Source organism: Eurosta solidaginis, chromosome 3, assembly GCF_040869045.1.
Source record: "Eurosta solidaginis isolate ZX-2024a chromosome 3, ASM4086904v1, whole genome shotgun sequence".
Classification (NCBI taxonomy): domain Eukaryota; kingdom Metazoa; phylum Arthropoda; class Insecta; order Diptera; family Tephritidae; genus Eurosta; species Eurosta solidaginis.
Window position 1 is genome coordinate 201,134,240 of NC_090321.1, and position 25,916 is coordinate 201,160,155.

The 25,916-nt window shown below is 36.5% G+C and overlaps 1 protein-coding gene across 10 annotated transcripts in view; it reads left to right on the forward strand.

Moving 5' to 3' along the window:
• The window catches only part of exp (expansion), a 338,601-nt gene extending 322,772 nt beyond the window's left edge, over positions 1–15,829 (forward strand). For all 10 annotated transcript variants that reach the window (XM_067774671.1, XM_067774674.1, XM_067774675.1 and 7 more), the window contains 3 exons: positions 6,696–6,780; positions 8,180–8,548; positions 15,136–15,829. In XM_067774671.1, the coding sequence (XP_067630772.1) occupies positions 6,696–6,780; positions 8,180–8,548; positions 15,136–15,245 (564 nt within the window). In that variant the 3' untranslated portion in view covers positions 15,246–15,829. The remainder of the gene's footprint in view (positions 1–6,695; positions 6,781–8,179; positions 8,549–15,135) is intronic.
• The last annotated feature ends 10,087 nt before the right edge of the window (positions 15,830–25,916 follow it).

The window sequence follows — 25,916 nt, forward strand, 5'->3', positions numbered from 1 at the left end:
TTATCAAATAGCTCCCAATTCATTGGGACTTATTTCATAATTTTTGCTGGTAATTATTTCATAATGAAATAACTCCCAAATGAAATAATCCCCAATAAAATTTCTTTGGGAGTTATTTCATAATTTTTTGAGATTGGGAGTTATTTCATTTTTATTGGGACTTACTTCATTGTTTGTAATTCAGGCATTGGGAGTTATTTCATTTTTGTTGGGAGTTATTTCATTTTCTTAAAAACACAATTTTATCAAACTTTGACGTTCTTCTAACAGTTCCTATAACTGGTGTAAAGAAATCTGTATCAAAACAATGAGTTATTTTTCAATTATCAATCTGTACGCCATCAGTTCTTGTTAGAATTTTACTATTATAGATCGGTGCTTAGTGAGAGTGCAAAAAAATGTCAAGTCTTGATTTTGAAGTAGTGAGTGGAAAAAGAAGAAATAGCAAATTATTGTACATAAAAAATGAAAAACAATTTTATTTAAAAAAACCTGAAAGTAATGGTAAAATATTCTATACGTGTTACGAAACAAATTGTAAATCGCGAGTATCTTTGGAAAACGGACAGTGTCGAAAGGTCCGAAACTTCATAGAGCATAACCATAATGACCAACATGAGCTATATGAATAACTCAAAGCCCTTAATGAAATAAAGGATAGATGTTTACATTCCACAAGTACTTTTGGTGCATCTAGTACTGTCAGCGCAATCCAAGAGAATTTTCAAGAAATATGCATGAGGTAAGTTAATAGTGTTACATGCATGTGTAAACTCGCATTGGGTGTTAAAAAATGTCTTTTGTTAATAAAGCCAGCAGGAATCGACGAAAAATATTGATACGAGCTAATACCAAACCACTTGGCGAACACTGTAAAATACATAAAAACACAAACAACGTCCGAAAGAGTAAAAACAAAAATTGAAAAGACCAAACAGAAATTTCTCTCGAAGATATTAAACATAGAACTCACACAAACCAACATCAATATCAAAACAACAAAAGATCTAATTTTTCACGCACAACAACAATTAAAACATGCATTAGGCGAACAGGAGTTTGACCAGTTCATCACCAAACAAAACATTCTGAGTAAGAAGATAGCAAAAGAGAAAGAAGCAACACTAGAAGCGAAAATGAAAAAACTTAAATACGAAAAAATAAGAAAACTAGGGATCAACATAAACAGCAATTGGTTTGTGAACAAAACCAACATCGAATTTCCCGAAGATGTGATGTGGCTGCTATCCCTGGGACGAAAATTCACACTACCTACAACAAATACTAATTTTTCACCCATACATACAATTGCAGAAATAGAACAAGTAATTCAAACTATAGATAACGAAAAAGACAAAGAAGTCGCGAGAAGCCAAGTTAGCCACAGAATCTTACAGTTCAAAAGTAATATAAAACAAAACTCAGGCGAAAAATTTATCATAGAGACATGCAACAAAACTAGAACATTTCTACATTTACACATAGACAACATAGTTATTACGGATGCAGATAAAGGAAATAGAACTGTTGCGCTATACAAGACAGACTATATGGAGAAAATGAACCAACTACTAGGAGACAAGAACACATACAAAGTCGTCAGAGTCGATCCCACAACAAAACTGCAAAAGAAAAACAATAGCATTGTGAACGAATTATACAAAGGAAAGCACATAAACTACAGAGAAAAACAACAGCGCGCAAGCTCGGCAGCAACCGCACCGAGACTTTATGGTTTACCTAAAATCCACAAACCCGAATGCCCCTTACGTCCAATTTCGTCTTCTATAAGTGTTCCATGTTATGAATTGTCCATATATTTAGGAAAAATCTTGACGCCACTAATATCAGAAGACTACAACATTAAAAATTCATTTGACTTGAAAAATAGATTAGTTGATGTAAAGTTATGCAATGATGATGTGTTAGTATCGTTCGATGTCTTCTCGCTCTTCACCAACATACCGACGGCTTTAGCAATAAAGATAGTCATGAAAAAATGGGAAAAAGTCCAACAACACACAACCATACCGAAAAACAAGGTTTTATTTCATGTACAATAACAATAACAATATTTATCAACAAACATTTGGAATGCCGATGGATAACCCACTTTCCCCCACCATAGCAGACATTGTGATGGACGACCTTATACAAAATATGTACTCTGAGCTGAACCAACAACAAAACACTGGTATCAAATTTCTTGTCAAATACGTAGACGACGTATTTGCAATAATAAGACGAAGCGACACGGAAATTGTCTTAAGCACACTCAACAAATACCACAATTTACGATTGAAATGGAAAAAAACAACAACATCCCCTTCTTAGCCACCCGCTTATATAGAGCTAACAATAATATTATACTTGACTGGTACACAAAACCTACATCGTCTGGTCACCTAATAAATTTCTTTTCATCACAACGCTTTAAGTATAAATTAAATACCGCCAAAAATTTTATACATAAAGTACTGACCATCAGCAATCAATGTTTTCATAACGCTAATATAGAAAAAATCAAAATGACGGTAAGAAGTAACAATTATCCCAATAAATTAATATGTAATCTAATTGGCCGTAAACAACAAGAATTAATAAATATTCCCACACAAACCACAACGAACGAGTCGCCGAATGAGCCAAAACAATATTTCAGTACGACCTATATTCCCAGGCTCTCAGAAAATCTAGCGCAACACATAACAAAAAACCCAAAAGTAACACTGGCTTACAAATCCAACCACACTCTGTCAACATTCTTTACAAAAACAAAAAGCCCGATCGACATACAACAACAAAGTAACGTGGTATACCAAATAGAGTGCAAAGGAAATGAAACTGAACATTGGAACAAAATATATATTGGCACTACGAAGAGGGCGCTAAACACACGACTTGCAGAGCACCAAGCCGATATCAACAAAGAAAAACACAGCACGGCATTATCACAACACACGGTAAACAACAAACACACAGTAGGTTTCACAACAACAAAAATAATAGACAAAGAGGCGAGAGAAAGAACAAGGTACACACTCGAGAGCCTAAGAATAATGCAAAACAAAGAAAAGGCAATGAACAAGAAAGAAGATACACAAGACATAGCCGCGACTTACTTATTATGCCTATGACACAGATAATTAGTTTTAGTTTGACAAGTTTACCATATAGTGATGGTAGCATTGAAATTTTTTTGTAAAGTAATAATAAAATCGTTTCTTAAATACCAATGTGAGTGAATATAAATAATTGTTTGTGGAGTAATATTTCATGTAAAATTCAAATTTATAATTGTGCAATACTTTGTTTGAAACTATGTAATTTAGATCGTGTAATTTTATTTCTAATGTTGTTTTTGTCTTTTGTATTTTGTTATAAACAAATATAGACCGCCCCTGAAGAAGATAAGGATAATTATCGAAACGTTGGGCTAAATGGTGGAATAAATCGCATTTTATTTGCACTTGACCCTAATAGATCAGTAAAGCTGAAAAACTACATAAAAATATTGATTTTAATAAAAATCAAGCGTGGTCTCCAATATTTGACAGCCAAAGTGTTTGCAGCATCTCCGAAAACCCCAACTGATGTTGTTAATATGTTTACAAAAGAACCGCCAGGATGCTGCGCGGCGCGTTACGCCCGCGCCGCCCACCCCCTTCCTCACCCTTTTTTATATATTAATTAATAAGGTACCAAAATAATTTCGAGTTACTTTTACTAGGTTTTTCCAGTATTTTTTATTTTGACAAATAAAAAGTCAACAAAATGCTATACACATTTATTCAACTACATAAATTCAAATCTTTTGAACTTAAATGGTGCGACCTTCATCGCCGATTATGAAGCGGGCCTATGGAAGGCTATTAAGGCCTCATTTTTAGATTCAAAATTGTACGGCCGTTGGTTCCATTTTTGCCACGCGGTACGACGCCAAATAACTACAAAGCATAAACAACTTGCTCAATTGATTCGACAAAACAGTAAGGCGTCATTGGAGTACCACAAGCTTCTGTCACTTCCTCTGTTGCCCGCCGAGCATATAGTGGCCACCGTTCTAAAAATTAAGGACGATATTAGAAATTTATTGAAAAGCTGAACTGATTGCGAAAGCCAACGAAAATCTACGTTCTGGAATCATAACAGCTACTGCGTTTGTTAATCGAATGGCGTATCCAAAAAATAAAATTGTCAGTGAAATGGAGTCAGAAGAAGATTTTTTTGAAGATCAACCGTATCTTGAAGAAGAGGAGGAGGAAGAACAAGATTCCGCATCAAAGCCATCAGAAATACCGCGCTCTCAAATTTTATGCGTAATTTGTTTCGAGGTTGAGCCCAATGTACTACTGATGCCGTGCAAACATTTAAAAATATGCATCGCTTGTGTTCTAATGCTGCAAGCTAAGAGTATTTCCGAAGGACTAGAAAGCTTTAACTGTCGAATTTGCCGTGAAAAGGTCGATGAAACTATTAAAGTTTTCTTGTAATTGTAACTTTTACATATGTACATAATAGTTTGCTGTATTTTTCAAATCTCATTGTAACTGATTATATAGTATAAAGATACCATTTCAAATTTTGATTTGGGATTTGTTTCATTTTTTGGGACTTATTTCATTTGGGAGTTATTTCATTTTTTCTTTGGGACTTGTGGTTTCATTATGAAATAACTGGCAAATATTGGGAGTTATTTCATTTCCTTCTTTGGGAGTTATTTCATTTATTAAAGTTGGGAGTTATTTCATTTTTATTGGGACTTATTTCATTGGGACTTATTTCATGGGAGTTATTTCATTTAGGAGTTATTTCACTGCACCGCAATTTACTACACCCTCTAGCAGTAGAAAGCAGCAGAAACAGAAATTCATTGATTCATTTGGTCTTAGCTAACTCTACTGTGATGAGAGCTGTGATTTGGATTTTTGGTTAGCGTTATTGTATGTATCGTATTGCTAAGCTATCACTTTTTAGTCACACTCTCGACTGAAAAACCAAAATCATAGATCGCATTGTTTTTGAAAACCGTGGGGTCTGACAACTCTGCTGTTGAGTGCTTTCTGGAGCAGGAATTCGATTTGCTTATCGTGGGTACCAGGCCCGAGGACGATAAGGTCCAAATAATTCGTTGACTTTGAACTTCAATCTTTTGCTTCAATATGCACTTGTTCTCCTTATCATTCTAGCAGGAATCTGCCACGGTCTTGAAACCATCTACAGATATGTGCGATATGTGCTCTTTATACTCGATTACATGGACAAGTCATATAAAAAATAAATAAATAAATGTAAGGCGCGATAACCTTCGCCTGCTCCCATTAATCTGTGCCGAAGCGTCTGCGTATCTACGCTGCCCCAAAGTAGTGGTTCGAGCGTCCTATCATGCTTACAACCAAGAAACTGATGGTATTAGTGTCCCCAATCACGAGGTGATTCATTAAGTTTCGAGGGCTTCGAACAGTACAACATCATAGTGAGGAAGACATCGCTCCACGAAGTTACAAGTACTGAGAGACTTCATATTTCGCTCAAAACTGTATTCGATTTCATTTTAAGCAGCTCGAAATTGCTTTAACCAAAGAAGGGGCATGCTTCGATTAAATCCGAAGCACTAAAATTTAATACATGCAAATATGATCGCAATTCCATTGACAGTGCAATAATTTATTTGTTAATGCAAAGCTCGATTTTTCAACTATATTACATACTAGCGCGAAGTATATAACTTTAATATATGGTATTTAATACATATTTATAAAGTTGTTAGTATGTCAAAATAACTGCGTTTTCCGCTTGATGTCGCGTGTAATTAATATGCGAAGAATGTTGTATTTTTATTGCGCATGCGCGCGCACATACAAACCCAAACCTACAAGGTTTTCATAACCAGTGCACTGTAGACGTATAAGAAGTAGCCCACATGTATGGTTGTACTGGCTATTTTATTGCATTTTAAAATTATTGGTGCTATTGCTTCAAGCTAAATATGTATAGTTAATAATAAAATAACTGATGCCTTGTAACCACATTTACTCTTCGCCCATTGACACACTCCAGTTGGAAAATGTGAAGCCAAATTATCATTTCACTATGATAAGTGAATTTTTTTCTTTGTTTGGTCAAGTGTTGAATCTCTTTTTCTATAAACAACTTCCTATTTGCTATTAATTTTTTTCTGTTGTATGCTTTTAAAAATAAATAAAAGATGCCCCTGATGAAGGTACAAAATGTACCGAAACGCGTAGGAGCAAAAAGCAAACACTGTTTTGCTTCAACCGCCACCAGCCAAAAATCTTCAATAAAAAACTTGAAACTTATTTGTTTTGCTGTTTTTCGATGCGTTTGCTTTTCATTGCAAAAGATAAAGTTTCAAATTTGTGATTGTAGCTTTTAGAATCTCCTCCGTATAGGTAAAATTTTAACCTTCCATATAACTCTTACAAAAAGGGTTCAAAAAGGGTTCCAAAATAACTGTTATTGAAAGAGAAATAAATTTCGCTCTGCAAGTACTTGTTAAACTTTTCAAAATTATTTTACGGTTAGGCTCAAACCCGAGTATCTCTTGAGTAAAGCGAGATAGGAGAGAGTAATATAAAATAAATCTCCTGCAAGGAGAGAAAAACTATATAAAAATGTTTAAATCCCATTTTTAGCAGCACATAAATTTCTTTTTTTCGTTTTTTCGCTTATAGCCTGATTATGATGACATCGAAATTGATACTAGAATCAAATTAGCACGTGGAAAATCAGACAAAGGCAAAGATAACAATAAATACGGTAAGTAATTACAAATACCGGCGTTAATGTAATGAAATTCTTTAAAGCATGAGAAACATTGTTTTTGTTATAAAAAAGGAAACTTTGAACATTTTAAAGTTATCTTTTGATTTTTGAAAAATTATGTTATTTTGTTTTTTACATTTAATTAAATTTATTAAATAAGTTTGGTGTGTCCGAAAAGTGGTTTCCGTACATTCAAAAATTGATCTTTGCTTCCCCTCTTCTGGCTTTTCACCTTTATCGTCTACTTTATCTTAAATTTTTCTTGTCCATCCTTGTTTCATTTAACTTTCGCCAAATCCTACTCGGACTTCCACTGCCACCCCATTCTCACTCCATTTCCAACTCCAACTCCCACTCCCACTTTTTCGAGCCTAAAATTGGAACACATTTTTTTTTTTTTTTTTTCACATGAGAATTTTTACTTCAACTTTAATTGAAAACATTTAAAATAAATACTGTCTTAATAAATAAAGTTATATATATTTTTTCAAAATGCGAACAATAATCAAATCTCAAATTTTATCTTAGAAAAAAAATCTGAAATTTGCTTAATCCTAAATTATTTTTTAATTTATTGAAAAGAATTACAAATTCTGTTTTGAATTCAGAGCTCAAAGTAAGAGCTGAAAAAGCTTTTTTACTTGCTTGAAGCCTTGACAAATATTGTTGCTTGAATTTTTATTTTTTTTTTTTAAATCCAAAATTCGAAACTTTGAAAAACAAATATTTTTGATATATATTTTTTTTAATCTGAACTTTCTTCTTAAAAGGCAAAAAGTTTTACTATAACATTAATTAAAAACACTTAAAACGAAAAATATAGTGTTTTCAAATTAAATTATATTCATATATTTTTTTTCAGATCTGAACAAAAATTTATTAAATCTAAAATTTTGTCTTAAAAAGCAAAATAACAAATTCCATATTTTCTGTCAAAAAGTTCTTAAATTGTTTTTATCCTAAATTATTTTTAATTAATTTAAAAAAATCTTTTTTTTATTGAAATGAAAACTCAAAGCTAGGGTTGAAAAATCCTTTTTTATTTGCTTGAAGTCTGAACAAATATTGTTGCTTGAAATATTTTTAACCCAAAATTCAAATTTCTTTTTTTTTAAATGAGAACTTTTTCCTTAAACTGCAAACATTTTAATTTTTCATTTATTTAAAACATTTGAAACGAAAAATATTGTCTTAATGAATCAACATAAATTTTTTTCAAAAATTGAGCAATAACTTTTTAAATCTTAATTTTTATCTTCTAAAAAATATGCTATCAAAAAAATTAAAAAAAAAAATTTATTTGGGTTTTTATTTTTTTTTTTCAGTTTTATTTACAAAAAGAAAAAAAATTTTTTGATATAACATTTTTTTAAATTCTCTTTTCTCCTCCTAGATGACCCCTACTATTGTGGCTTACGTGCACGTGTACCAAACTTTGTAAAATCATCAAAGTCTTCCAAGGAACACAAGGATCATGCCACAAACGGCGGTAGCATTGCTAATGGCAGCATTAGCAACAGTAATGGCAACATAAACATGAACACACTCAGCCAAAAGAAGACTTCAATGATTCATATGTCAATGACAGCACCTAATTTGCAACACGCCATGCATGTGGCACCGCCGCCACCACCACATATGCATCCGCATCATATACAGCAACAACAAATGATGGCCGCTGCTGCAGCACATGCCGTACATCATCATCATCCGGCAGTGAATCATCCAATGTGGCAAGCGCGCAGCTACGAAAGCGGCATAGGTATTTATAGTAATAGTAGTGGTATTGGTGGTAATAAGGTTGGTTGTCATCAGCAGCAGCAACAAATGAATGCAGCTTTGGCTGTGAATTATCTATTGGACCATGCACCACCACCAACGAAGAATGATAATAACAAAAATCAACAACTGAATCATATACATGATGCAACAACAACAACTACTACAAAAACATTACAAGCACATGCACAGTCACAACTTCATGCACAACAACAGCAACTGCACAATGCACCGCCACAGCTGTTGTCTGCTGCTGCGCTACCACAGCGCATGCATGCGGACGCAGCCTATGGCAACGACGGACATAATAACGTAACTTGTAACAATAAAACACATCACTTACGACATCATCACCATCATCACAATCATGAACATAATGCTAATCGTCATCATCATCGTCATCATAATCACAATTGTACAGCGCGACGTCATATGTCATTTAATATGCACGACAATTATGGTTTACTACCAGCGCCACGGCGCAATTTCAATAGCAAATATGGACCAGATGATTTCGATTATCCTAGCGATGCGTCCGACCAGAAGCTAAATGAAATTCGCGCTCGAACACAGCTCTTAAATAAACGCGTTAGCCGCTCGCCGACGCGTCATATCACCCGTCAACTGCAACAAACGCTTTCACCGCATCGTTTGCAATCTGCGACGCGTACTCAACGTGACACCATCAGCAGCGCGATGGGTGGCGATTGTAATTGCGTTAGCTGTTATACGCTAGCCCCGCTATTTGGCGTCGCACAGCCAAAGCGCCCACCGCGTAGTCTTAGTCAACAGCAATTGCGTTTGCATCAGGAATTAAGTGGCAGTTTAGCTGATATACCGCCGCCGCCACCGCCACCGCCCCCATTGCAGCAGGCAACGCGTATGCATACAGCAAAAAGCATTGAAAATGCAGGCGCTGATAGAAGCGTCGCACACGCTGTGGACAGTGGGGGCGGTTGTATACAGCGTTTGCCCGATGCATTGGGCACGCGCAGTGGGCGCTTAACGAAATGGTGTAGCGAAAACGATATATCATTGTTTAAGCAACAACGACGCATGCGTTATATGGCGCCAAGCGATTGCTTTACATTTGATGAAGGCTTTGGTGAGGCTGAGGGCACCGATGACTTTTATGACATTGGTGGCAGCGACGCATTTCAAAATAACAATGATGAGTATCTTTATATATCACATGAAAGTGTTGGCGCGCCGCTCTACGCCAATGACTTAAACTTAGGTTACGATGATTATGTTATGCACTACGACATGCGCAGACCACAAAATCAATACAATGCGCACGCACTACAAACGCCACAAGGTACGTATGCATACAAAGATGAGATGGAGCTGGACGCGCCACACTTGAAACGTCACACAAATCGGTTGCGCCAAATGCGTTCGCCAACGCCACCACATTCACCGTATGAAAAGTGCACAGCCAACGGTGGCTTCTCACGCTCACCCTTGCAGTTGCGCCAAAAGTCGCTTTCAAACGAAAGCTTTTTCGAGCAACCAAATGAGGAGGGTTCGTTATACCTGTATGGCGGTCGCAAACGTATCGTCAAAACGCCGTCAACAACAAATCTCTACGATCGGCTAAAATGTAAAAGCACGCATAAAATTGATACAATAATGGATATTGAAAATGCGCGCGCCGGAATTAGAAATGAGAATCGTGTTGATGCGGCAAATGAAAAGGCGCGCTTACGTGAAGCGGATGACCGAGAACTGCTGAGCTTTCAACGTCATAAACTGGGCTTACGCATGTCAAAAAACAACAAACCGACAGCCGATCAGCCAAAAACGAAATTTAAAATGCATTCAACAAGCATTGACGAAAAACCTGTGCTGCCGCCGCCGCGTTGGCGTGACAGAAAAAATTTGGATGATAAAATGCAAGTTCAGCATGCTAAAGATGAACAAAATACAAGCGCTGCCAAAAAAACTATACCAACAAATAATAAAACAACAACAACAGCTGAAAGCGGGGCGCGCTCAACGGCAGCCACAAAACAGCTAAATGCCAGCAAAGTGGCTGCTGCTAAAGCGGCTTTCGAAATGAAAATGCAGCATGAAAAGCGTCAAGAACAGCAGCAGCAAAAACCAAAACAACAAGCAGAAGCGCAACCAGTGCAAAAACAAACGCAAAAACAAAAACGGCATGTGAAAAGTGATGTTTCCGCGGCGAACGAGACGCATAACATGAAAACAAAAGTAGGTACTTTAGATAGCAACAACAACAATAAAAGTATAAATAGCAACAACAATAAAGTCGAAAATAAAGAGTTTACTTTAAATAATAATAGGCGTGATAATAACAAGAACAACGTTGTTAATAATACAAGCTATGATACGCCACAACAACACCAACAACATGCACGTGAAGAACGCATCAGCCGCCCTGCAAGTTGCGTGGAAGTTAGTGATATGGAATCGATTTACGGCTATTTGAAGCCACGCAAACCACGCAGTCTTAGCCTCAAGAAAATTCAAATAATGGATTATTAAATAAAAATACAACAAAAATGATATTTAGACAGTATTTCCCTTCGACAGCACACATATAAAGATATACAATAACAACTACTTAGTAGTGCGCAATATTTACCGCTTGAACATCCTAACAGCACTGTTACCTGACTGCCTAAGGCCAAACAACCATGGAACGTCAATTTAACGCAAAATCAGAAATAATTAAAACATGGTATCAATTAGGTTTGACTTTATTACTAAAAAATTTACAATAAGAAAGTAAATGTAGGGTTGCGGTTTTGGTAGTTGGATTACAATTTTTTTTTAAGAATATCCCACTTATGTAAGTATGTCTTATCAAATTGTATTCTAATAGACCTCAGTATGAACAACTAGAATCCTTTTAAGCAAAGTAAAATAGAAAAAGATGATAATTCAATTAGCTGGGTAATCCAAATTCACGCGGCACCTGTTTTGGGACGGTAACGAAAATTTTCAATTAAATTAACGGCCGTCTAACATGGCCATAACGAAAAAGTTTCAATCAGCTGGGTAATGGAGATTAAAGGGCCAATTAATGGAGACTTATAATGTGATCGATTAATGGTGCCATACCATAACGCTAAAGCCATAACCATACCATAGCCAACCAATTGGTTTTTGGTTTCTCGCCATATCCATAACCTAAAAATATTTGAATTGGTGAATTTAATAACTTTTTATAGATTTTATTCATTGTTTTGGATACGTTATGACTAAGAGACTTATTTTTTGTGGAATATGTTTGTAATTTTTTGCGTTTTCTTCATTTTTATGAAATTTTCACGATTTTTAGGTTAAGGCACCATTAATCGATCACGTTGGAGATGGTTATGGATATGGGTATGATTACGACTATGGCATTAGGGTTAAGGAAGTTTAATTGGCCCTTAGCGCGCTGTGTGTCAGGGCTAATACGAAAATTTTTATAATGTACGGTGGCATTGTATATCTTGTTAATATTAGCTGTGTTTTTTTTTACATCTATATACGTTTACGCTTAAACTTTATATGGACTGCTAAGCGTTAAACTTTATCTACTCTTCTGAAATTGCTGTGCAGGAAATTAGTATGTACTCCTTAATTTCAATACGCATAATACTCAGATGCAACTGAAATATGCGTCTATGTTTCACCTCTACACTAATTCTACATATCACCTCTAAAATGGTGTGTGTCCACTATTCATCGCAACAGATTCAGCTATAGCTTATACACTACGGCCAATAGAGGCTTGTGTCTCCGCTTTTCGGTACGACATGTTCTGCAGCTAGTTGCCGCTAGATGGGTCTCCTAAACATTATCTAAGTGGGAATAAGCGTTTTTTTCGCGCAAGCGTAGACGTATATACATGTAAAAAAAACACGGCTATGTATATGTACATCAGATTTCACCAAAATTATATGCTTACATTTTTACTGATATGTCCTACAAATTCTTACTTACATTTTAGAAGATCGGCTCAAAACTCGACAACTGCTCAATTCTTGCCAAATATACAAATAATTCGAATAAAATGCACTGTTAGTTACTGTATGTATCCATTACATATTGCCGAAAATTCGCTTAGAAAAACAATTATAAAAATCATGATTTGATACTCACAACCAAGTTTACTTCCTTCCTTCAAATATGTTGTTCGTTTCTTTAAGCTAGCTGTGGTTCCACTGTTGGGAAATTTCAAATAGGGTGACGTTCTATCGTATTAAGCAGAGTTGCTATTAATTACATAATATTTCGATGCTGTTAGCACTCGGAAATTTGATCTGCCCCTAAATACCAACAATCGCTAACGTTAAAACTCCATCACCAAAAAATCTAAAACAGTATGAAGTGCGCAAAAAAGTATGCAACATTTAGAGCCATATGATAATAAGGAATAACCGCTTAAAGGGCCAATTAATGGTGACTTATCCATAACCAGATAAAAGATTTATTAACTTTTTATAGATTTTATTTATTGTTTTTAATACTTAACTAAGTTACGACAATGTCGTTAGAATTAAGGAAGTTTAACTTGCCCTTAGGTCCTATGTACAAGTAAGGAGTTAAGCTGGAGTCATTGGCGCCGTTTGTCGTATCGCTGTAGTCGTATCCCTAACGTAATCAGCTGTTTATCTTTACGACGGTAAACCAAAACCCAATTGGTTGGCTACGATACGGTTACGACATTAGCGGCACCAATAATCGATTGCATTGATTCTCATAAGGTTGGTCGAATCAGCTGTTAAAAGGTTACCGATATTTTTAGCGAAGGAGTTTTAGCGTTAGCGAATGTTGGAATTCGGGGGCTGGACAAACGCATACTTTAAAGCATGGCGGAACGATACCTACGAACATAAATAAAAATTCCATGTACTTTGTTTTTGTAAATTCAACGGACAAATGTCAAAATCGTACTACGCCGGAAGTTGATGTATCAAATCAAATTAAAAAAAAGTTTATAATCAGCTGTCCCATGCTGTCACCTTGTATCGTTCCGCCATGCTTCTAAGCAGGGATGCACCTTAACGTTAAGCTAATCGTTTATCAAAAAATTTCCACCGTTTCCGTTGAAACACTTCGAAATATTATCGATAAAGAAATTATCAAGATAAATTGTATCTCGTTTTTAACCGAAACGAAAAGCTTTCGTTTGCGTTAAAATCGTTAACAAAAACGTGATACTTTATGTTTGAATTGTGCTGGCAATGCTATAGCCATGGTGAAGCCGTAAGGTGGTAACAACGAGCGCACATACACACACAAACTCCATGTAATTTGTTTGTGTAATTCGTTGGTGGTAATGTCAAAAATACTCTGAGAAATGTTCGTACTGTCAAAATTCATGAGAAAAGTTGCAATCAGCTTGGATAATGCTTTCACCTTTAATGACTCCGCCATCAATCAGCTTTGCCAGCATAGTTTTAAATTAATAATCAACATAAACGATTTGATTTCGTTTTGATATGGCAGAAAACGAAACGAAATCATTTCGTTAATTTGACGTTTTTAACGTTAATAAACGAAACGAAATGACTTTGTTTCGTTTATTAACGTTAATTATCGTAACGAAATGATATCGGTTCGTTGGTTAAGCATGCCTGCTTCTAAGTGAAACGATAAGTAATTACAAATATATTTATTGAGTAATATAATTTCGGAAGAAGTTCTGTCTTAACAAAAAACAACTGATAAGGCAACTTTTACATTTTTCCTTAAGTTTTTGGGGATAACACAAATAATAAATATAAAAATAACACAAATTACAGATGCAGTCAATACATATTAGGGGGACTCATGAAAGCATATAAACTTATAAGGTGTAAAATTATATCCATTTACACACGCTGTTATATGAACGCACCTAGTAATATTCTTGATAAACTTAATTGTTTATCATCTGTATTATTGGCAAAAAAAATTTTTTGATATACAAATTAAAAAATTCCAAGATTAAGTGAAAAAAAACTAAAACGTCTTTAATAAGATATACTTGTAAATGGCTTGCTGATGTTGGAGATTTCTGATGAAAATGCCTGCTGTAATGTCTGCAAGGTTGCATTCCTTGAGTTTACCGCGTTTACACAATGAAATGTGCGCGTAAATGTATACAAATTGTGTAAATGATTTTTCATACAAAATTTGACAGCTCGTTTACGCACTAGATAAATTTACACGTTTACACACTTTATAAGGCATTTATAAGGTTACATGAGTCCCCCTATTATCTTAAATAAAAGTAGTTATAATCTTATTATTATTAATTGTAAATATATTTTAAACAAATTATTTTGTAACCCTGTTATGTTTAATTTTAGGTTTAAAAAAGTATATATTCAAGAAATAAAAATTAACAAAAAAAATATTTATTTTGCGGACCAAGAACGAAACCTGGACAATTGTGGTTGCTGAACATTTACCCCCCTCCCCCCTTTTACAACAATTACACATGTTTACGCTTACACACTCCAAAGTACTGTTGTTGTTACATGCATTACATGTATATTGCTTATAAATATTTTTTTTTGAACAATTTTCTATACAAATTCAATTAATTGTGATGTTTACCGTTTTCAGATGCCGATTTAGTTGAATCCCCATATAATCACATCTATGGACGTTTACCTTTGCCAACACGCGGTTATGTGCCGACTCCTCGTACCATGTATATTGGCGAATGGGATTGATGAGTAAAACGAGCAATAAATATGATGGAAATAGTTAATCTATGCATAACTAAGGCATAATGATTTTGTGTTTGTAGTATGTCTTTAATAAATTATAAACAAATTAAGTATATAACTAGTATTGTATTTACATATGTAGATGTTTTGCATACACACATGTATATTTTTGTATAAAGAAGGTATGCTGTTTGTAAAAATATTTTTATTATTAGTACTGTTCTTTTATCAAACCTAAGTAGCCCGATGTTAAACAAGCTATGTTTTTTATGCGAGAATTATTGAAAAAGATACAATTTTTGGCTAACTCATTGCGGTTTGGAAAACGAAAATAGAAATTATTATTAAATAATTTTAAGTAAATTAAGCAAAACAACTTTAAATTTAATTGCACATATGTATATGAAAGTGTGAGTGCAGAATGGAAAAGCTAAAAAAAAAATTTGCGCAACTTTTTATGACGTAATTCAAACAATTTTCTACTGCACGGTTTACATCTATAATTTCTTTACACTTACAAACTAAAAATTATTGGGCCTGATTCAAAAAATCTAAATTCTAAATAAAACTGCTCTTTTTCCATCTTACTTTCTACAAACTCGAACCTGAGACAAATGTTAGTGGATCTTTCTGGAAGGTATTTAAACATACCTGAAAAGGGCAACCTAAATCCCCTGCACGCTATTGATAGAATATAATTGATTTTTTATTCTCAAAGTACTGTCCTTTATACAAAATATTTAGATTTTACTAATACGTATCTACAATAATACTTACAATCTAGAAGTACATATAGCATATTATAATGCCCCATTGATGTACATATGTATATAGTTCGACAGTCAATATGACCACTAGACAAATATGTCGATCAGCGTGACTGATCAATAAGTGTGTTGGTCAATGTGGCGGATTGACAAATGTAAGCAAATATGTGTCGTGTGTGTTGGCATGCACATATGATGTTGAACTCCTGCTGAGTTCAAGTAATTATGTGGGTCAGTATAACTTGACTACTTGTGTGGTCTATATGTGTGTATGTATATTATACCATCAAATACATTGAAAGTGAAACGCATTCCAAGTAACGCTAAACTTTCAATTTTATAAGCAATCAAAAATGCTTCAAAATGTAGTTATGCCACATTAGTTTTCCGTAACCAACCAGTGTTTTTCTAACACGTAAACACTCTCAGAAAAAGATCATCTGCCGTTCGAAGTCGGCATAAAAACCGGCAGTTTGTAGGAATTTGAATGTATAGTCAGCAGATGTAAATATCTACATAAACCAAATTTAAATAGATACAATTTCTCCGAGAAGATCGAGGCAGAACTTCTCTTCCAATTCGATGGTGTCACTTTCTTCAATTTTCCATATAAATTGGAAATGTGATGAATTTTCGCTGAGAAGCTATTCATGGCAGAAATACACTCGCTTGGAAAAACTTTTTCTGAATATTTTGATGTTGATTTTCATGGGACTTGAGTCCAGCAACTTTGGTTTAAATGCGAGTTTAAGTACTGGCGTTTAACCTGCCACTTTGGCCAATTTAATTGAGAATAGCAATTAAATAATCTGTCACAGTGTAATGCCGGAACTGACAACATAAATTTTTTCAGGCGGAAAATTGTCACTAATGGCTACGCCACATTTTTCATATAGATGCATTCACATCAATCTTATGCATGCTGAGGAGGTTGTATATTTTTATGGAAAACCACAGATCGGGCGACACTAGCGTCATCTCAGATACAAAAGTTGGCAATCCTCAACTTTTGCTACATGTAAAGCATAAGAAGAATAATTCGACAGTTGCTTTGGCTATGGGTGCTTTCACACTTTGCAAGGAAACTTATTTGTCCCACTCTTTGGTACTTTTCAACGTTTTTTACATATAAAAACTGCATTTTAGCAAAAGAATAGAAGACAAAATACGTTAGTAAATATATTTGTGGTATATTGAGAATGTTTATAACAGTGCTTCGCAAAATTTTGTATGTTAATTGGCAAGGCGAAATAAGTTTCAATTGCTAAGTCTGGAGCTTATTTTTATTTACAAACGCACAAACGCACCACCTTGCGAGATTGTGGCGATGTTACTGTCATACATAAAATTGAGTTGAACGCACCTACATGAAAAAGTTGATTGTGACCCGGCCATAAGAGGTTACGGAATTCACTATTATTGGGGCCAATTAATGGTGACTTATGACCATATAACCATAACAAGATAAAACAGCTAGCTGATCGAACCTACCTTAGGGAAATAATGTAATCGATTAATGGTGCCATACCATAACGCCAACGCCATGAACATACCATAGCCAACCAATTGGTTTTTGGTTTCTCGCCATATCCATAACCTAAAAATATTTGAGTTGGTGAATTTAATAACTTTTTGTAGATTTTATTCATTGTTTTGAATACGTTATGGCTAATAGACTTCTTTTTTGTGGAATATGTATGTAATTTTTTGCGTTTTCTTCATTATTATGAAATTTTCACGATTTTTAGGTTAAGGCGCCATTAATCCATCACATTGGAGATGGTTATGGATATGGGTATGGTTACGACTATGGCGTTAGGGTTAAGGAAGTTTAATTGGCCTTTAAAGTAGAGTTAAGTTTAAGATTTGATTGCAACTGTTTTTCAAATTTTATTTATTTTATCTACTTCCATGCGATTCTAGAAAATCCCCTGCATCAAAAAAAATATACGCCCTACATAGATAAAGCGCATTATATTTTCTTAACATCAAATATTTACATTATTAATGTACACTACGTCTGCATAACGAGATTAAACTCATAGGCCCATATTATAGTCAAAATAAAATTGGTTTTACATTTAGTTGCAACTTTTTTGTCAGGTAGCTCATTGAAAATAATGTCAAAATGCTGCAACTAAATTTAAAACCTATTTATTTTGACTATGACTACGCGCCATAAGATTTAGGCAACGTTTACACAGTCTCTAATAAATCCACAAAAGTTTATCAGCTCGTTCACATATGGCCCATTCCTATGAATAAATATCTAGACTTCTCAAATAAAGCTTCCACTTCCATACTCGGTAATATGCTGTTCTTACCCAGAGATGGTTTTCGTGTTTCATCTTTAGTACGAAGCACGAAATAAAAGAAATGCGTCAAAAAATTAGTTTGAGAGCTAATATTATAGTTACTGGGGGTGGAACACATGCGAACGTGAATATTAACTTTTATGGATTTATTGTAGATTATTGGATGTGTAAATATGGTCTTGAACTCTATTCAACTTAAGCTCACATTGAAAAACCTGGCCTGAGTGTGGTATTGTTAAAGGACCAATTAATGGTGACTTATAACCATAAAACCATAACCAGATAAAAGAGGTTATAGAACCTACCTTATGGAAATCAATGTAATCGATTAATAGTGCCATACCATAACGCTAATGCCACAGCCAACTAATTGGTTTTGGTGTTTCGCCATATCCATAACCTAAAAATATTTGAGTTGGTGAATTTAATAACTTTTTGTAGATTTTATTCATTGTTTTGGATACGTTATGACTAAGAGTCTTATTTTTTGGGGAATATGTTTGTAATTTTTTGCGTTTTCTTAATTTTTATGAAATTTTCACGATTTTTAGGTTAAGGCACCATTAATCGATCACATTGGGGATGGTTATGGATATGGGTATGGTTACGACTATGGCGTTAGGGTTAAGGAAGCTTAATTGGCCCTCGAGTAGATAAACTTCAAGGTTACAAGCGCAACTGCCTTAAATATTTTCCGAAACCTAAATCTCTATTAAACCTATTAATTACATAAATATGTATAAGCCAATATATATGTAGGTATGAACGTAGCATTAGCTAATCGCCATTGTTTTTATTCAATAATATATATAAGGTAAACAAATATAATACAATTTTGTACATTAGACGGTATCGAAAAAAATATTACACCAAAATGACACAATTTGCAAAAAATCTTTTAAGAAATGTACGGCTAGATTGCCCACAAAAAAATTGGACTGCATTATAAAATTACTACATATTGGGTGTATACGTTCTAAGGAACGTATTTATTTTTTTTATTTTTATATTAACTTTAGGTGGTTACTTACTATATTCTTCCATACAACTTTGTAATTAATCATTTTTATTATAAAAACAATTTTTAAAAGTTAAATAAACAACGAAAGTCAAAAAAATACATAAAAATTTATGTTCCCTTAAAAAAAAGTTGAAAAAAATATAAAACTAACTGTTGAAATTCGTCCTCATATTACATACATTCATTCATATTCAGTTGTGAATATAACAAACAATTTGCTTGAGTAATGCAGCATTCACACTGATGACTGTTTGAGTTTTCAAATGCTTAATTGCTTATAATGATCATACTTTTATTACTTAAATTTAAACAATTTTTTTATTTAATCTCAAAGTATATATAAGATACACATATCTAGCTGATGACTGCCTAAATAATGATTTGAAATATTATTATAAATTTAACTAAAGCAAGAGTTATAAAATGTAAACATTATTTCACTAGAAAATTTTAGATTTAAGTTAATTTTTGTATGTTGATAACGATCAATGTGGATTCCTACAAGTGGTGAATGTTTGCAAAAACGTTCACAATAGTAAACAGCCTGGATCACCTGTTAAATCGCTGTTTGATTTTTGAGATAATTTGCTCGCTTCCCACGGCAACCGGAGTACCGGAGCGACTCGGGATTTTTGTTCCCGACCAAGGGCTGTCATTTCAGTGTAACCCAATTTAATTTGTTGCGTCCCTCCCACAAATTGTCATCCTCGAAGCAGCTCTTTGCATCTGGATTGCACCATACCATTGAATCTAGCCCCGGCCCCATGATGTGGTTCGACTGCATAAGCCGGAAAAGGATCTACCTGTAAAAGATAGTTGTTCTGGGTTAGAACCCAACGTTCGTCCTCTCTGCAATTTCTACAAAACTTTTGTGCCTCACTGCTGTTCGCATCCAAGGACGCCCAGCGGCCCACGCTCAAGCGTACCGCCGCCACATCTAGCAGCAACGCTGCCCAGCAAGCCACATCAGGCTCCAACCCATCACTACAAACTACGTAGCATGGATAGAAGCAATGCTGTGCACAAGCCCTTACCCCCGTCCCGCCCTTCTTTTCCGACACAGGCACTCGCACATCATGTGCCAGCTAAGAATATCTATGATCGCGACATCGGTACAATGTAGTTTATGCCTTGGATGATGCCACCTTCATAGATGTACCGGGCTTAGCAATGGCAACCGTCCGACGCATTCGTTGCACCGTACTGCCAAAATATAAGTACCAATCCACCAACACCAGGTACTGCAGTAGAAGTCGGACAGCACACAGGACAAAGCCTAAAACCTTCAAGGCGTGTCCACCCATCTCTTACCCACAAAGTGACGACTGTCTCCCGGTTGCACTTCAGAATTCTGACACTAAATTGTAACGGGTTTACCGTAAAGATCGCGTTTAGCCGCAATTCAAGAAGCACAGCTAACTGCCAAATCGGGCCTCCGAACTTGGGATGGCTACAACATATACAACATCAGCCGCAGGGACAAAATTTTAAAAAGTCAATGCATAACTATGCGGTCAGGTGATGTTGACCAGAAATAATTAGTATCTATATTTCTTCTGCCACCTGCTGTCCTAGTGGCTATCGCCCTGATATCAGCGTGCTACTTAGTGGCGAAAACCATCTGTTTCGTGGCAATTACAGCGCACACCACGACCTCTGGCTTCCGAGCCTGCCAGTCGAGGTCAGAGGCAGGCAGCTGGCACAATAATTTGACAATATGACTTTCTGCATGACAAACGGCGATGCTTCCACTCGAATCGCAAGTAACTGTCACAGCTTGGCAAACATTTCCATCGTCAACATAGGGCTCATAAAATGCGTCGAAGTGCAGCCGATGCTTACTTTAGATCTGACCACCTTTCCATACTTCTTTCAATACAACGACCAGCTAATTTTATCGACAATTTGTTTTGCATCCTTCAGTAGACAAAGCCAGACATCGTGCAAACAGACGGGCACATAAACACAAACACGACGTGTCGCCAGTTACCATTTCCCCAGAGATTTTGAAGAAGCCATCAAAAAGGCCTTCTAAATCAATAGGCCCAGAAGGAATAGCCATGCCAATTCTAAAAAACATTGGTGCTAACGTACGCTTTCAACCTTCCGTTAAATTCCTTTGTCATTCCCGAACAATGGAAAATGGCAAGGATAATTCCACTACTAAAGCCTGGAAAACCAGCTAACAAAGGCAACTCATATCGACTTATATCACTCCTTTATACGGCAGCGAAGACATTGGAAACAGTCCTGCTCCCTCATTTCATTGCGAATCTTCGCCTAGGCACCCATCAACATGGCTTCCGCCTCACTACCACCGCGCTAAACACCATAAACACTCAGATAAATTACGGACTAAATCAGGAAAAATTCCATCACTGGACAGTGCTCATAGCACTCGTCCTGTCAAAAGCTTTTGACACATTCAACACTCCAAGACGTAGAAGGTTCACCCCTTCTCCCTTGCCTAAAAAGATGAACCTCAAATAATCAGAATGGTCGGCAAGCGTTGGTTCAATTTAAGAACGAAATCTCAAAGTCTAGGAGAATTTAACAGGGGTACCACAGGGTGGTGTCCTATCTCCACTTCTGTTTAACTTCTACACATTAAAGCTCCCTTTCCCGCCAGAAGAATTTACAATAATTTCCTATGCCGACGACTGCATGATAATGGCAACGGGACCTGACCCTCCAAAAGATGAATTCGTTTCTAGAATAGCAGCTATCTCCCCAGTCTCTCTAGTTTCTTAACCTCGCGCAACCTGGCATTATTACCAACCAAATCCAATGCCACTCTGTTCACGAAGTGGAAGGAACAGATAATGCAAATATTGGACGTTCACGTTGATGGTGTTACGCTACCGACTGCCATTCACCCAAAGATCTTAGGGGTAAGGTTCGATAATACTCTCACCATTAAGGCGCGTGCCACCGAAAGTTGAAATCCGAAACGAAATCCTCTAGTCGCTTGCCGACTCAAGTCCTTGGGGAAAAGATAAAGAAGCGTTGATAACCATGCACAAAGCAATTGGCCGACCGCTCATGTGCTACTGGTCACCAGTTTCGTCGCTTGGTGTTAAAAACACATACTGGAAAAGACTACAGGCCTGTCAAAATGCTGCAATCAGAACTGCCACGGGATCTCGCTTTTGACTCCTGAACACTAAATAGTGACCCCAAAGAGCTCAACATTGAAGAGCATAACGAAATTCTGAACAGACACTTTTTACTTAATTGTCAAAGGCCTATACACCCTAGCAAACAACTGGTTCATCTAGCCCCACCTTCAAGAGGGTTAAGGGAATATCTCCATAAGTACTATGATGAGATCTGGCACCTGCCAACACAGCCGTGTGATCCCGGCAAGTATAAGAAGGCCCTAGGCAAAATCCACACAGAATCGGTAGACGCCTTTGCCAGGACGCACCGGGTAAGCTCCGTTATCAATACACACTATCCTACTCTACCAAGGGAGATACGAGTCACCCTGCCCAAACTTCGTTCTGAATATTTTAATAGGTTAAACTCTTACTTTTCCAGAATTAACCCCTACATGCGTAATGTATGTCCTGCATGCGACGTGTCCCGACATGACTCCATGATGAGTTTGATGGTGAATAAGAACAAAACGGAGTACCTACTGTCATCGAGCAAAGAGTCAGCGCCTTTGCGCTTTGGTAACCACGCTACTGGTGGCATCCATAATTTCGAAATAGTAAAAGACCTCGTTTATTGGGGCACCAACATTAACACAAACAACATTAAATAAGTAAATGCTACTTTGGAATAGGTGGCAATTGAAAAATAGAGTAATCTATTGACAAACGAAAATAATTCTCTTTAAGTAACCGTCCTGCTATATGGTGCAGAAGCATTGACCATGACAACGTCAGAGGAAGCGGCTATACGAGAGTTCGTTCTATACTTTTATCAGAACCGGCCTATGGGAGCAGAGGAAGAAGGCGGCTACCACTCCCCTAGAAGGAGCAGATGGAGAACGACTTAAATTCCCTTGGTCTGACCAGTTGGCGCCAGTTTACTCAACGAAGCGTCTGGCGCGCCTTGTTGGACGGCCATAACCGTTTAAATGGCTAAATGCCAATTAAGTACAAAAGTAAAGTGTGAGCAGCCAAACAAACATTTTAAATTATATGTATAAGGCCCGGTTTATCAGTGGTTGGTTAAGCTAAGCTTAAACTAAGCTTGCTTAAACTCTTGTCAAATTTAAACACCAGTTAAACTACTGAGCATTTTACAGTCACAGTTTAAGGCCGCCTTTGGGGTATGCTGTTTTATGCGGCAACATTGGTTTTTTATTATCTAGATAATTTGTAGATACGGCACAGCTGAATTTTGTTTACCCAAAAACATGGAACAAAAATTTCCGGCGAAATATATATCTAGTTCCGGAAGTGATATCCAACATCATTATTTAATTATTATGATTAAACCAGATAGTTCTAGAATTGATATCCAACTTCATTCTCCAGTCACTATCCAACCTTTGAGAAATTTTGTAAATTTAAAAGTTTTCCAGTTGATCTCCAACGTCATTAATATTTTCCAATTATTATCCTAATTTCGAGAGATTTTGAGAAATGTACAGTTCTCAAATGAATATTCAACCCATTTCTCCAGTTGATATCTTACATTATATATCGAGTTGAGGTGGAGTTGAAAAAAATCTCCAAGGTGGTACCACCAAAACCAACAGCTGTTTATTGTGAGAAAAAACACCTGGTTGATAGCAGTAATGAAGCGTAATCAATCTAATCTAATATCTAATCTAATCTAATCTAATATCTAATCTAATCTAATATATATTATAAATGGGAAAGTTTGGATGTTAAGATGTTTGGATGTTTGGATGTTTAGATGTTTGGATGTTTGGATGTTTGTCCAGACGTTTGTCTTTGTGACTCAATAACGCAAGAACGGCTGGACCGATTTGGATGAAATTTTGCACACATATAGCCAATAGTCTAGAAGGATCTACTAGCTATATATGTTTCAAAAGGGGCGTGGTCCCCGCCCCTTAGGAACAGTTATAATTTAATTATTATATTTTTTCGTCTTTGCGACTGAATCACGCCAGAATGGCTACACGGATTTTGATGAAATTTGGGACACAGACAGTAGTCTACTAGCGAAATTTTTTTCGAACATGGAAAGAGGGGTGGGGGTCCCACGACCCTTCGAGAAATTATTTTTCATAATTTTTACACATTATAACTTTACGTATACTGGCCTTCACCAATATCACAGACTCAAGGGGTCAAATAATTCGAGGGCTTACAAAGTAAGCAGTGACACCCTCCGCCCGCCCCCCTTTATCACCCCCTCGGGTGTAAAATCCATAAATTGTTATAACTCAATCTAAATTTTCTCCTAAATCAATAGTTTTTGGTATCTGGTACATACAGAACGAGATCTAGACAATTTTGGAGGAACGATCAGTGGTCCTCTCCTCTACTCCCGCCATCCGCCCTCCATCAATTGTTTTTATTAGCACGCTTTTATTAGTTTTACCTGTATGTTTCTATCTAACTTTTTATTCGCTCCAATGCGCCTGCTGCCTTATTAACATGGTTTTATAATTAGCTTCACCTTATTTGTAATCCCGTAAGGGTCATATCGAGGCCCTTCCGGCATCATTTCTGGATGGTTTTCGGGATCGGTCCGGGATCCCGCCGGGGTAATTTCGGGACTTTTTCGGGATCATTTTGGGACCCTTCCGGGATCATTTCTGTATAGTTTTCGGGATCCGTCCGGGATCCCGTCGGGGTTATTTTGAGACATTTTCGGGACTATTCCGGAATCATTTCGGGACTATTTCGCGATCATTTGGGGACCCTTCCGGCATCATTTCTGAATGGTTTTCGGGATCCGTCCGGGATCCCGTCGGGGTACTTTCGGGATTATTTGCGTACCTTCGAGAGATAAATTCTTGATTGTTTCCGGGATCATTACGGGACTTTTTCGGGGTTATTTGGAGTCCCTTTAGGCATCATTTCTGGATGGTCTTCGGGATTCGTCCGGCATCCCGTCGGGGTTATTTCGGGACTTTTTCGCGACTAATACGGGATCATTTGGGGACCCTTTCGGCATCATTTCTGGATAGTTTTCGGGATCCGGACGGGGTCATTTCGGGACTATTTCGGGATCATTTGGGGTACCAACCGGCATCATTTCTGGATGGTTTTCGGTATCCGTCCGGGATCTCGTCGGGGTCGTTTGGGGACCTTTTCGGGATCATTTGGGGTCTCTTCCGGCATCATTTCTGGATGGTTTTCGGAATCCGTCCGGGATCCCGTCGCGGTAATTTCGGTACTTTTTCGCAACTAATACGGGATCATTTGGGAACCCTTTCGGCATCATTTCTGGATGGTTTTCGGGATCCGTCCGGGATCCCATCAGGGTAATTTCGGGACTATTAGGGGATCATTTGGGGACCTTTCCGGCATCATTTCTGGATAATTTTCGGGATCCGTCCGGGATGCCGACGAGGTCATTTCGGTCCTATTTCGGGATCATTTGGGATACCTACCGGCATCATTTCTGGATGGTTTTT